Raw genomic sequence first — 15138 nt, forward strand, 5'->3', positions numbered from 1 at the left:
ATGTGTAGGAAGTTAGAACCATGAGTTATATAATCATTTCTATAACTACTTAACAGGTTACAAATTTACAATATTTAATTTTAAACATGTTAAACCTTATAAATTACTTTTAAAATACAAAAATATTTTGTGTGTAATTCAAATGATAATAATATATATATATATAACATTGAATTAATATTAATGCTTTAAAGTAAAAAAAAAATTAAGTATGTTATCTACGTAAATATTCAAAAAGTAAAAAAGATCTTTTTTGGTATTCGATGTTTCTTCTCCATGATGACGCCATGTTAACATTTTTAACACAAATTTTTCTATGGCCACTGCCGAGTACTAACCGAGCTTGAGTTCCACAATTCATAATCATAATTACTAATTAGGTAAATAATAATTACTAAGTTCACAGTTCATTTCATACTTCGTCCATAAGTATAATGTGTTTATATTTATTGTTTACTAAACAACTCTAGAGTCGGTAATGATTTATGTTGTACATCAGTCCTCAATGTTTTGATTTGCTTATTTAACATAATTAAGCTAAATTTCTGGAGCAGTAGAATAATTTCTAAACGTAAATTTTATTATAATTCGTATTTTGTATTGTAGTTGAACCGCCGACCTGTGAATGGTCTCCAGTATGGGTTACAGCCGAAAGTAAGTCGACCGCCAATATTTAATTTTAGTAATAATTACATTTTCATTAAACACTTGACATTTTTATTGTACAGTCCAATATCATCATCGAGAGATCGTAGACGTGGGCGAGATAGACGAAGTCGAAGTCCGATACGACGGCGTGGTGGTGGCGGTAGAGGAGGTAGAGGTGATCCAGGTTCTAACTTACGTAAACCTCGATGGGAAACAAAAAAACTGGAACCATTTAAAAAAGATTTCTATTTACCGCACGAAGCTGTCCATAATAGGTAAAACAAATTATTTATACTTTATTTAATTTTTGTGTAAGAGTTAAGTTTGAAGTATAACTTTATTTTAAAATAATTAAACTAAAGTAAATATTAACAATCATAATCTTGTCTTGGACGTAAACTTCAGAGTTACTAATTACTATAAATCTTATAGTAGTACTCTTATTAAGTAATAGTTTGGTTTCAAATTATTTTAATAATTGATTTTATGATTACTATGACTTAATTGAAGGTAATGATAGTATGAGCATTACAAGCCAAGCATAATGGCAGTAAATGTTAAAAATTGAATTTTGTTTAACTGCCCTTATGTTAATAGAATAACTTCAAACTTAATAATATTTTGGTTGGTATTATGCAACTAAACAAAAAAACATAAAAGTCATCATCCAACATTTTAATCCTATATATATATATAATATATACTATATTATACTAATCATAGAGAAATTATTACTCTATGAAACTAATAAACACTGAATGAATATAATTTTGCTTTATAAAATTTTTAATATTAATATTCTATGATTGCAGTTAAAATAATAATTCTTATAGTAATAATATTACTGAATAAATAAAATTAATTGATCATGTCCCTCTATGAATTTTGCTTGATGCTATATAATAAATAATTAGCATAATAGCATCTATGATTCTTAAATATATTTAAAAGCTCTGTGATTTATGTAATTTAAGTGCTTATTATTTTTTATTTATATACTTTGATGTTTAAAGTGTTCTTATTAATTTTAGTAGAATATAACATTTATTATTTATGCATTTTTAAATGACATTGAGTTTATTTCTGTATATTATTTAATTAAATTAAGATTTATATAACTCATTCAAAGAATCATATTTTTTTATTTTTAGATCAAAATCAGAAATAGAAAAATACAGAGAAGAGAAAGAAATAACATTAGTTGGTGAAAATATTCCAAAACCAATATTTAAGTTTGATGAAAGTGGCTTCCCTGAAATAATTATCAAGGAATTAAAGTAACTTATTTTTATTAAATATATGCTAGAAAATTGATTAATAAATAATATAAATATTTGAACACAGAAAACAAGGTTTTGTTGAACCTACTGCAATTCAAGCACAAGGATGGCCAATAGCTTTATCTGGGAATAACTTAGTTGGTATTGCGTCTACTGGTTCTGGAAAAACATTATCGGTATTTTATTATCACGGTGTCCGACTTGCCTATAGCTTTATACTAATGTATATAATTAAATTTTTTTGTAGTATATTATTCCTGCTTTAATACATATTTCTCATCAACGAAAATTGTCACGTGGTGATGGACCTATTGTATTAGTATTGTCTCCAACCCGAGAATTAGCCCAACAAATACAAACGGTTTGTGATGATTTTGGTGATGCATTTGGAGTCAGTAGTACATGTTTATTTGGTGGTGCACCAAAAGGTGGTCAGGTATGTTGAAGTTTATTTAGGCTGATAATCATGCTTTTTTGATTTTTAATTTTTTTTCTATAGGCAGCTGATTTAAGTCGTGGAGTTGAATTAGTTATTGCTACACCAGGACGTTTATTAGATTTTCTTGAAAGTGAACGTACAAATATGTGTCGATGTACTTACCTTGTTTTAGATGAAGCTGACAGAATGTTGGATATGGGGTTTGAACCGCAGATTCGAAAAATTATTGATCAAATAAGAGTATGCTGTTAATAATGAATATACGTTGTAATATTTTTTATATATGTTTATTCATTTGCAGCCAGATAGACAAGTATTAATGTGGTCTGCAACATGGCCCAAAGAAGTGAAGAATTTGGCTGAAGAATTTTTAGATGAGTATATACAAATAAATATTGGTTCCCTTACTTTGGCAGCTAACCATAATATTCAACAAATTGTTGAAGTCTGCCAGGAGTATGATAAAGAAACTAAGTATGTATTCCTTAGGATTATTTTATTTTTTATCTTTTTTTTAATATTTAATATTTTATTAGGTTAATATCTCTACTAAAGAAAATAATGGATGAAGATGAAAACAAAACTATTATTTTCATAGAAACTAAACGACGAGTGGATGAAATCACGAGAAAGATTAAAAGACATGGGTGAGTTAATACATAAAGAAAAAAAAAATGTATTATAATATCAAAATATAATAGGTATTCAGCTGTATGTATTCATGGTGATAAATCACAATATGAGAGAGACAATGTTTTAAAAGGTATGATTATTATATTTGTATTGTTTAAATTATTAAAAAAATTTAGATTTAATTAAATTACAAATATATATTAAAGATTTCAGAGATAGTCGTTATCCTATTTTGGTTGCTACTGACGTGGCTGCTCGTGGACTTGGTGAGTAACTATAAATATGTTTTAAGGTTTTAAAATAAATAATTAGTGTATAACCAATATTTGATTAAAATCAAATTATATAATATTTATAATTAAATCTTGAGGGTTGTATTTTTTTAAACATGACATGGTTTTTACTGTTGAATACAATTTCTGTAACATTCTACCTTTATACTAAAATAGTAGATTTCTTATCAAAAAATATAATATTATAAAAAATTAACATGTTTTATTTTAACAAAATATATTTTACGAAAAAAACCATTTTCTTTAAATAATAAGAGTAATTACAATTATATTTTAATACTATCTTCGCAGATTTAAATATTTAGTGCATATAATTTTAATTTTGTTATCTCTTAGTTGTTTTAATCTTAAAAAGTTGTTGTTAAAGAATATTTAAATCTATACTGTATGTATAGTAAATAAATTTGACAAAAGATTAATATTGACAGGGCGGTGGTGGAAGAAGCTTACGGTAGAGTTACTTGTAAATTAATTTAATACAAGTTAGATATCAAAAAGTTATTATGAATAGTTTTATCTTACTACGTTTGATAAAACAATTAAAAACATTCTGTTATTCATTTATATGCTTATATTTTCAAACCACTTCATAATTTATAAAATTTAATGTACAATTTGTCAAAATTGGCTGAATTTATATTTGCTAACTGAAAAATTAACATTTGCTTTGACTATGAATTTTTACTATTTATAATATTTTCCCTTTTCTGACTAGTTTAATAATTTATCTTGAATTTTGTAAAATATAGAAAATTATAGTTTATTTGAAATGTTTAATATTAACATATTTAAAGAAACCCAGTTTTTTATTGTTGATGATCTTTTAAGGTTAAATCACATTAAATTTAACATTATAATATTATTTTTGTTATATTTAATAACAAAAAGTGGTCATCTAATGCAAGGAATATTTTTATATGATTTAAAAATATATGTTTGCATGTTTTTATAAATTCTAAAATCTAATAATTGATTATACCATAAATATAATTTTGGCTAAATCATAGGCGTGAGTATGGGTAGGGCTGATTGGGCTTATAAGTGGGTGAGTACTTGATACCTAAAAAAGTAATAACTAATAAGGCGTTATAGCCGTAGAAAATAGATAATTAAATAAATCAAAATCATAGATATTTACATGATTAAAGATATACTGGTTCTTCATAATTTTTTTCTTGTGTGACTGTCAGGGGTGGGTGGTCAGATTAAATTTAGCCATTTTTGGTTTAAAAGTCTATGCACACCTATGGGCTAAATATTCTCAACTTAAGAATAAAATTACAAAATGTTTGCGACAATCAGTATTCATTTTATTAACTAAGATTATTTTTTATTGAATGTGTACAATTAACAATAATCTAACTGCAAATGTTTCAGTTTTTTATTCATAATTAATTCGATTTATTTAAACATTTAAATTTACTTAATTCTATATAATAGTTGATATATTTTTATTTTTTTTCGTCTGTAGTTTAAATAAACAATTCTGAAGTTAAATTTAAATTTATACTAAAACAATCAACCAACATTGACTCCTCCCTGCATTCATTTCAAAATAATTTTTTTTATTTAGCACTTAAATCTTCTTTGCTTGTTATGAAATAATAAGTATTCACAATAAAGTTTTGTTCTATAATACAGTGTCCAATTTTGTAAACTTGAGTTTTTTGGCGTTGGCACCCACTCTTTTCATGGAAAAAGTTTTATATTAGCAACAGACAAAAATTCTCCATTAAAATCTTAAATTCTCATTGACTGATGTGCTTTCCAGGATTCCCCTAGTAAGTTTTTAAAAAAGGACTTCTTTATTTTATTTTTCAATAAGATTAAGAACTGTATGTAATACGAAACTGATTTTGTTTGCTGATGATATAACAATATATTTTAAGTCACTATAGTCACTCATAGTTGTCAGCTTATTTAATCAGACCTTGATATTTTTTGTGTCTGATCTAAATGTCTTAATGTAATAACTATTTTTAGTTGTTATTCTCCCATATTTTATGATTACTATATTGATAGAATTTCTTAAAATCAAATCAATCTTTTCAAATATCTTAGTATTTATCTCATTCCTTAAGCTTTGACCATGATATTAACATTGGTAAGGTTAGGTTAATTAAGTTATGTTTAACATAAGAATATTCAATTTTGTATATCTTATATAGTTTAGTGTTAGTATGATTGTATGACACCTTTACTTGACTAAGAACCAACTGGATATTTAAAATATCCAAAAAAAGAATGTCATGCTTATGATTATTATTCTTGAAATTAAACATCCATGCCATGGTAATTCACTTTTACATAGTACCCTCTATATTCCTTCTCTACCTTCTCGTCCCTCTGACATTGATCTCTATTTCATTACATCACTTAACACATTAACTGCCATTTAATAAGTATTTGTTATATGCCAATTTTTCAATGTTTTCCAAATTTGTTATAGACACTAAATATTTAAAAAAAAAATTGAAAGAAAAATAATATATTATAGGTACCCATATCAAAAAAATTGTAATAGTTCCTGCTACGCCACGGTCTTTATATTGGTGTATTATTATAGTGCCATAGAAAAGTTAATAGTATAAAATTAAATTCATTTATGGTCGCCAACGTCCATAAAAATACTGTTGTATGCTAGTATTTTGCGGACGTCGGCAGCCGCATGGCAGTCAGCGTGTTAAATACCACATAATGTAATCTCAGCATAAATTTTAATTTCTTAACACTCTTCTATGTTTTATTCAACTAACACTAGTTCTAATTATGCCATGCATGAATTACTTTGCTACTTAAACTGTACTAACTTTAATTTTCAACATTTATTTATAGTTTTTTCACCTAACTTGTTGTTTTTACCTAGTTTTATTTCAATTTAAACTCTAATATTATTTGTTCATTCAAGCAGGGATTCTCAAAGAAGTAGCTAACTTGGTACATAATACTTTTAGTGTCACTATAAGCCATGGGAAGCTTTGTTCCCCCTCCCATCCAATAATCCTACATTTTTATGAAATCTTTCCACATTAATGATCAGTATTACAAGATATATTAAAAATTTAACTAATTTTATTTATTAGTTCTAAAATAAAATGTGTTTTCTCATTTACATTAATGCAATCAAAATAAAGACATTTATCACAACTTTTGAAGTTAGAGTTTTTGAAAACAAGTATTTAAAATAATAACAAACAAGCTATTGTACTAAAATGGATCAACTCCAAAATCTAAGTTAATTTATCACATATTATTTAATATTAATATCTTGTATTTTGTATCATACTATTTAATATTAACCTTATTAACATATTTAAATAAAAACTGTTCTAGGAACTTCACTAACTTAACTAGAGGACATATTTATTTGTTTGTAACTCCATATATTTTTACTTGTAATATTAAATTTATACATTTTTATAAATAACTTTACAAATCATATATATTAGAATTCATTTACAAAATTTTATTTTACATATTCTTGCGAATTTGAATAAAATTGCATATTTATTTTACAAGTATATTCCATTTAAAGCAGATTAATAATACACTAACTATCACAATTATTTACATTTAGAATACAGAGGTTCATATTTTTAAAAGATAAGTGTTTTTCTAATTTAGTTTATTAGACAAAGAGTTTAAACTTGATAAAATTTAGCAAGATATAGTAATAATTTAATTATAGTCCATTAAACTCAGTCAATATTGAAAGATCATTTTCAATCTAAAAACTTTTATTAACAAACAACTTTTATAGCTTTCTGAAAAATATAACTTATTAATTAATTTCTTAGAATGAGGAAAGAAAAGTTACTTTTACCTATTTCTACTTATATCATTTAGACTTACTTAAATTTCAAAAAGAATTGTTGAAATTTGTTCATTTATTGTATACAACATGTTGCGTTTACGTATTTTTGTTATTGCAAATTTTTATAAACTATATTACATATTATATGGATGATATGTTTTTAAACTTTTTTTGCATATAAATTCATGCTCTAGTCATTACAAATACAGTTTTTTACAAGATAACCAAGTAGCTAAATGTATTAATCAATTATTAAACGTTAGTGAAATCAGTTTCAAATTGTCAATCCTCAATCTGTATTTATCAGTAATGATAGTAACACAATTATAAAATTATTGTATAAATTGGGGTTGTTTATAATGTAATGCTGAGTAATTCAAAATATGTTATAAATAAAAATATTAAAATATTATTAAATACATTTTAAATCTTAAAAAATAAATAATATAATAAAAAAAAAAAAGAAAGAAAATAATTAATATAAATAAAAATTTAGTATATAAAAATATATTTCTAGATTATAGCTTTAGGTATCAAATGTTATTTGCATACATAATTGATAAAATTCTTACAGATTTGTATTTTAAAATAAAATTGCCTATTTGTTAAAAAAAATGTTCTCATTTTAGATAAATTGGTACGAAAATAAACAACAATATGCTTACTATAAATTGATAACCCTGTAAAAACAAATATTCCAAATAATAGAATACTTTAATTTAGGTCTTTTGTTTTTATCTTCAATAATAACTTAACATCTTGTTGCTATTTATAATTATGTAAAGTAGTATTTATAATTCTTACATTTTATCAATAAAAATAATTATTCATGATGACTTTCATGTAATTATATTAATGTTTAGTGTGTGTCTGTTAATATGTTAAATTTTTTGGATTCATGTAACTTATATTTTAAACCTGTATTGAAATTTAACGCGAGTTTGTTTATATACGTAAAATGGGTATAATTTTTAGAACTACCTGGAATTATAGGTGTTTGATATGTTCTGTTTTTTGTTTTATTTTACATTACAGAGGCACACACAAGCTGTACAATGCGTACTAAATTTAAAAAATACTATAAAAATGTATCAATGTTGTCGCATTGTCGACGCTGTGCCTCGAAAATGGACATGCATAAATAATTGCGTGTGGGTCTGTGTGTTCGTGGCGGCTCTGGCTACACAAGTAGTTTGAGTGGTCGCGCACCGGCGGCAACGTGGGGCTAGTCATTCCACACAGCTGTCCCCCCAACTGCCGCCTTGACCTGTCTGTGTATGTTGTGACGTATCCAACGTCAATCGTTGTCCCGTGTGGGGCGCTTAAACACTTACACCGGATATCGATGGTAAATAGCAAATAAACAAAACGTTAACAATGTTATTTTGGAGATTCATTATGGTAAATGAAGTGATTATGGAGTCTTAGGTCAAACAACAACATTTAACAACTACAAGTGTTGATATTTAATACTATTTTTATTTTTCTTAATTTATTTTAATTGTTGTTTAGATGTGGAAGATGTGAAGTTTGTAATCAATTTTGACTACCCAAATAACTCTGAAGACTATGTACATCGCATTGGTCGTACTGGCCGATCTCACAAGACTGGTACAGCTTACACATTCTTTACACAATCAAATGCCAAACAAGCTGCAGACTTGGTTTCAGTTCTCACAGAAGCCAATCAGACTATTAGTCCCAAACTGAAAGACATAGCTGATAGTTTTCGTTCTAATGGATTTTCAGGAAGAGGTATTATTTAATAATTAAAAATTACTTATTTTGTTAAATAATTTATTTAATACACATAATATTTTTATAGGTGATAGACGACGTGGATGGAGGAGTGGTCGATCAAAAAAATCTAAGAGCCGTTCACGGAGCCGTGATCGGTATAGACGTAGATCAATTTCTAGATCTAGGTCTAGATCATACTCTAGGTCAAGAAGCCGTAGTCGTTCACGATCATATGATAGACATCGACGACATAGGCGTAGCAGGTAGTACTAAATAGTATAGCTATTTAATAAATGTATTCATTAATGCAATTTATTCAAATTGTATACCTATATGTTAATAAATATATTATAAATAGGATTATTAAAAATAATTTAATTGATTTCAAATTATTGTTAAATTTAAGTTTATAGGTTAAAAGTAATAATTGACAGTAAAATAATATTATTTGAAATTTAGTTACTGTATTCTATTATTTATGTCTACTTAGAACAGCCACACACAGGCTTCCCTTATTTACATAAACCAACAATATAAAGTTTTCCATTAACTAATTAATAAATAGTCTGGTTCTTCCTATAGTTGCTACAGCATATTTAGTACATTCATTTTTCAGTTCCTCTATGATTGATAGTATTGATTAAAAATATTGTGTACACCAGTATTTTTAACATCCTCAAAGTATCTGGTGAATCATTTTAAATAATCCTTTATTATTACAATATAATTAATATAATTATAATGTTTTTATTTTTATTTTTATTTTAATTTTAATTTTAGGAGCTCGGATTAATGATGATTAACGAACAAACAATTAATTTCAATTTTGGTTGTTTTATACTTATGCAATATTTTTATTTATATTTTGCAATAGATTTCCCATTATTTTGTTTTAACTATGACTTTTTTTTTTTATTATATATATATATTTTTAAAATTATTTTATTTTACACTAAATACAAATATGTGTATAATATGTTGTCTTATTAAAAATTAACTACAAATTAAAATTATAATATTTCTACTTATAACACTAAAAAATAACTATAAAACAACTTAAGCTTTTAAATATCAATGTAGATACATTTTAATTTTTGTATATTATAATTAATTGTTAAAATGTATTTGAATATACATAGATTCTTGTAATTGTATGTAATTATTAATAAGTTAATATCTTAAATTTAGTTTATAATTAGTTTAAAAATAAAACATTAATTTTTAGTTTATTTATATTATACCTAATGATCTTAGTCATATTTTAACAAATATAAATTTTATAATTATTATTAATTTATTTACACGTTTAGGTTAACAAATATCTAATAATTCCATCCTAGTTGAATTGTCAAAATAACTTTCGAAATTTGTATGTAATGGAATAATATTCAAATTAATTGTAAGTAAAAAAAAAAATATATATATATATATTACTTATTATTGGTTTCTTTATATTATATTCAGCTATATATATTATAAAAACTTCACTTAAAATTAAATTTTTCAAATAAAAAATATTATATTTATTGAATATGGCTAACAATTGTTCATCCTTTAATGCATTAAGTGTTTTAAAAATAATTATAACATTGTAGATATGCATAAATAAAGAATAAAAAATATTTCTTTATTTTAGATGTGTTATATCCAAAATGTATATCCTAGTAAATAGATATTATAGTATTCAGATATTTTGTAATAGTAATTTTTAAGCCAATTGACAGTTTATAATGAATATTTGTAATATGAAACACTTAAAAGAAAATTTAAAAAAATAAGTTTTTTTTGTCTTTGTATAATACATACCTGTGGCCTAAACAAACATATGCATAATATATGAGACATTGTCTTGGTACACTGGGAAATGTGAAAAAACTATTAGGTTTTGAAAGAAAAATATTTTATACATCATTTAACAAATTTCAAGTTTTCAAAGAATTAAGAATTACCTGTTGCAATTATTATACTAAAAGCCAGATGAGCAAGTTTCATCTACTAACAAGGGTAAATAAATAAACTAGATAAATAGAAGGAACCAAAAGATTTTGTCATTGATTCAATATCATTATTGATTGATAAAATTAATTAAAGCAGCAAAGGACACAATTAAAAAAATAGTAAAATTAGTTGTAGGCAATGATGAACTTTATAAAATATATGTCTATAAAGTAGGTAACTTGGATTTAACACTTGATGGTCATTGTTCTCACATTCATTTTTTTATCCTATTAAAAATGTATATGATTACTATACTGTAAGTTTTCTACTAGGTATTTTCTACTCATATGATTCAATTTAAAAAACTGAAGTAGATACCTATTTTTATTCATATTTTTTCTTTGAGAAAGTATTACTGAGTAAAAAACGAGAAGAAAATAATATAAGTTTAGTCATAATATAGCATTAGTTTGTACAATTTTTAAACTATTTTCATCATAAAAAATTTAACTATAGCTTAATTTGAATCATTCTGATGTTAAATTTTGAGAGGAAATACTACTCATGTGAAAAAAAGATTTAAAAACTTGCTAAATGGCAAATAGCCATAGATCTACCAAAAATTATTTAATCTGTTCTGTTGTCTTATCATTGTTATCAATAATAAAGATTTAAGGTTATTTTTTTATAATATTCAATAACTATGATAGCAGAAACATGATATAATATTAAAATTTTTATTAACTATCTACTAATTTATTATTTTACTTTCATTTTACTAGTTACAAATTTACCATATACATCTAAAATTAAAAAGAACAAATTTATTAATTATGCTACAATCATACCAAATTAATATTTATGCCTTGTGTTGTAATACTACTCTATAATGAATAATAGTGATAAATATTTCATCAGTTACAATTTAGTGATTGTTGAGTACATATATATTTCTATACCATAACTTTAGTACTTACATAATAAAATAATAATTAAAAATCGATTAGATGTTATTCTATTAGAAAAACCGTAGAAATACTATGATTTTTTGCTCAAGGCGTTAGAACAGGTAAAAAAAATGTTGTTCAAAGCACTTACTAAAGTGCGACCCATGTGTGGCTTGCATTGTTCTCCAAACTCTATGTTCAACAAATATATACACAATTCTAGTACAAACAGTGAACAAAAAAAGAGAATACGTTCTACTGTATATTATCTTTCTTCATTAGGAGTATTAACGGTCGGCCTAAGTTATGCGGCTGTGCCATTGTACAAAATGTTTTGTCAGGTGAGCATGTTCATTATTTTTTGATTATGTGTACATTAATTTAATAAGTCACTACAATGTAGATCCATTTATAGGCATTCAGTTATGGTGGAACACTTAATCATAATATAGAAGATTCTAAAGTAGAAACAATGAAGCCTAATAGAAACCGAGAGATTAAAGTTCATTTCACTGCTGATACATCGTCCAGTATGCAATGGAGCTTTAAACCTCTTCAGAATGAAATCAGAGTAATAACATTAAGCTTAATAGAGCATTAATAATCCAAATAAATTGTAACCAATATAATGATAAATAATTCAGTTAGTTAATAATTAATACATTTTATATTTTGTAAAATCACAACTACTTTATTTTTTATCAATTTGATATTTAAAACCATAGATTTTTATCATAATAATTAATATTAACTTTTAAATGAAAACGTGGCATTTATCCATTTATTTTTTATACAATTTACTTGTTGCCAGATTGATGTTTAAAGTGTAAATATGATTATTTGATTAAAAGTCGTCTAGTGTAGAAAGACACCTAGTATGTTAAGCGATAGGTGAATAATGAATGTCTAACACACAATTATATTTTTTTAAATATAGCTCATGTATTTTTATTGAACAAGTTGAAATGATGATTACAATTATTGTAACATTTTAATTTTAGTTTAATAGTTGGATGTTTGGCCTATCCACATTGGGCATTATCAAACTACACTTTTTTTAATATTTCCATTTCTATTTTAATTTTTAATTATGATCTTTAAATTAGAATACACAAATAAATATTATTACAATTTAATAATAAATTGATTTAATTTTAATTTGAACTTAAACTTTATTGAAAAGGATAAAAATTTACATTTTTATTTTTATTATTAAAAACTTAATATTTTTTATGTTTATATTAGGTAGCACCAGGTGAAACTGCATTAGCATTCTATACAGCTAAAAATCCATTAGATAAGCCAATTACAGGTATCAGCACCTACAATGTTGTGCCTTTTGAAGCAGGACAATATTTTAATAAAATACAATGTTTTTGTTTTGAAGAACAACAATTAAATCCAAATGAAGAAGTATAATTAAGTTGTTTATAGTATAACAACAGGATTAATTGTGATTTTTAAATTTTTCAGGTTGATATGCCAGTATTTTTTTTTATTGATCCCGAGTATACAACTGATCCAAAAATGGAGAACATTGATGATATAACACTGTCCTATACATTCTTTGAAGCCAAACAAGGCATGGATTTATCAAATATTTTCAAACACTGATACTACACATATTTATCATATTTATGATTTTGTTAGTAAATATTGTTAATACAATTGTTTATACGCTTTAGTTTTACTTGTTTGGTATAAAAAAAAAAAATGTATAATATATATTTTATAAAATGTTTTAAAGCTCAAAACAGTTAAAACTATATTTCAGGTTATATCAATTTCTACATATTGAAAAAATAAGCATTTAGTATTGACAATAGGACCTGATCAAAGTAGTTTAAATTATAACTACTGATTATATTTGACAATTAAAGAGTCTAATTACTATCACCTAGTAAAAGTAAAAATTTTTGATAAAAATAGGTATCTTCAAATGAAAGAATAAGATTTGACGAGAATAGTTAATTATTGAGGTAGACTACCATAGTTTTAGAACATGTCTTGTATTTTATTGGTATTTGCAATGACATGTATGTTTAAATTGAAATAAAATATTGCAGATTTCTGAGATTCCGTGTCATACAATAAATTAGGCTTTTAACAAGTATTTTATACAAATTAATATTACTTTTAATTAATAGGTATAAGAAGGAATGGATCCTTAAACACATTGAATAGTTGAAAGTTTGTAAAAAATTAATTCTGGAATTTGAACAATTAGAGAGAAATCAAGTTTGATATTTATACCTTTATGAATATAATTTACATGAAATTATTAACTAAGAACATTAATTAAAAATCAAACTTTTTTTGGGGTAAAAACAAATTATAATTTTACTAAAAACTAAAATGGATTAATAAAATAAATTTTAAGTTTAAATATTAAAAATATTTAAAGTTAGAATGAAAAATTATTTCTATAAATTTGAGTTTGATCAGAAAAATTTCAATATGAATTTGTAAAAATGAAGTTGGGTCCATCTTCAAACGTAAATAATACATTAAAGCCAGCCTCCAATTATTACAATTATGCAGTTGCTCAATTTTTAACTGAAAATAATAAGCTTAATTCACTTTGATTTTAAAGCTAATCACGCAAAAGTGGTTTTACTGAATATCAGTGGTGTACTGACGGGGGGGTTTAGCCCCCTCCCCCCATAAGTAAAACATGTATAATGATTTATTTTATGGAATATTACAATTAACAAAAAAATTTTATCCACATATATGTATATAAATGCTAACCCCCTCATAAACGAATAATTCTGCGTACGCCACTGCTAAATACATATTTGCCTTGTGTGTTTGTATTACGAAGATAGCAATGTAGCATAAGACAACTCGAGAGAGTGAAGCGTTCTTTTTAGATTAAAGATATTCAATTTTCAAGGGCTTATATAGGCAATTTTAATGATGTTTTGAGAAAAATTAAAATGGTTTATATTATATTTTTAAATTTTAATTCGAGCCATTTTAAATGTGGTCTCATGACAGTATCAACACAATATTGAAAATAGATAGAATAGCAAATTTGTCTTCAACAATATTACATTTGTATTACACGTTTTTAAATGTCAATAGTAATATTATATCGAATAGGTACCTTAAAGTTTAGTTCTAAAATTGAATAAATAAAAGCCAAATTTAAACTAGGTTTGTTGAAAAATGATATTATACAAGACGACTATACACTCGAAAATTAATTCAATTGATTAAATAGTTAATTTTTCGTTGTGAAGATATCATAGCCGCCTTTGAGTGGTCAATTTTTTTTTTTTTTTTTGGTGGGGGGGCTTTAGTCCTCTTAGAGGTAGACATGTACCGAATCATGGGGGCTTCATCTACATTTAGGGTAGGGGGCTAAACCCCCTAACAATGCTTATGGAAGATATATTTGTAA

At 24.8% G+C, this 15138-nt stretch overlaps 2 protein-coding genes across 4 annotated transcripts; both read left to right on the forward strand.

Annotated features, from left to right (window-relative positions):
* Nucleotides 1-270: 270 nt before the first annotated feature.
* Nucleotides 271-9730, forward strand: LOC112603702 (probable ATP-dependent RNA helicase DDX5). 3 transcript variants are annotated; one of them, XM_025352400.1, is made up of 14 exons: nt 272-380; nt 607-654; nt 729-923; nt 1800-1925; nt 1993-2104; nt 2176-2364; nt 2428-2607; nt 2669-2841; nt 2904-3014; nt 3069-3130; nt 3207-3266; nt 8620-8862; nt 8933-9110; nt 9628-9730. In XM_025352400.1, exons 2-14 carry the CDS (start codon nt 626-628, stop codon nt 9638-9640), a joined length of 1671 nt encoding a protein of 556 aa, XP_025208185.1. In that variant the 5' UTR covers nt 272-380; nt 607-625; the 3' UTR covers nt 9641-9730. The 3 variants fall into 3 exon arrangements, 2 of the variants coding, with proteins under 2 accessions (XP_025208185.1, XP_025208186.1); XM_025352401.1 differs by lacking the exon at nt 272-380 and adding an exon at nt 387-475; XR_003115175.1 differs by lacking the exons at nt 8933-9110; nt 9628-9730 and adding an exon at nt 8143-8455 and having other exon boundaries at nt 271-380; nt 8620-8711.
* Nucleotides 9731-11572: 1842 nt separating this feature from the next.
* Nucleotides 11573-13457, forward strand: LOC112603597 (cytochrome c oxidase assembly protein COX11, mitochondrial). Its single transcript, XM_025352248.1, has 4 exons — nt 11573-12073; nt 12148-12303; nt 12978-13145; nt 13206-13457. Exons 1-4 carry the CDS (start codon nt 11864-11866, stop codon nt 13344-13346), a joined length of 675 nt encoding a protein of 224 aa, XP_025208033.1. The 5' UTR covers nt 11573-11863; the 3' UTR covers nt 13347-13457.
* The last annotated feature ends 1681 nt before the right edge of the window (nt 13458-15138 follow it).

Source organism: Melanaphis sacchari, unplaced genomic scaffold, assembly GCF_002803265.2.
Source record: "Melanaphis sacchari strain LSU unplaced genomic scaffold, SCAv2.0 Contig10_pilon_pilon, whole genome shotgun sequence".
NCBI classification, from domain to species: domain Eukaryota; kingdom Metazoa; phylum Arthropoda; class Insecta; order Hemiptera; family Aphididae; genus Melanaphis; species Melanaphis sacchari.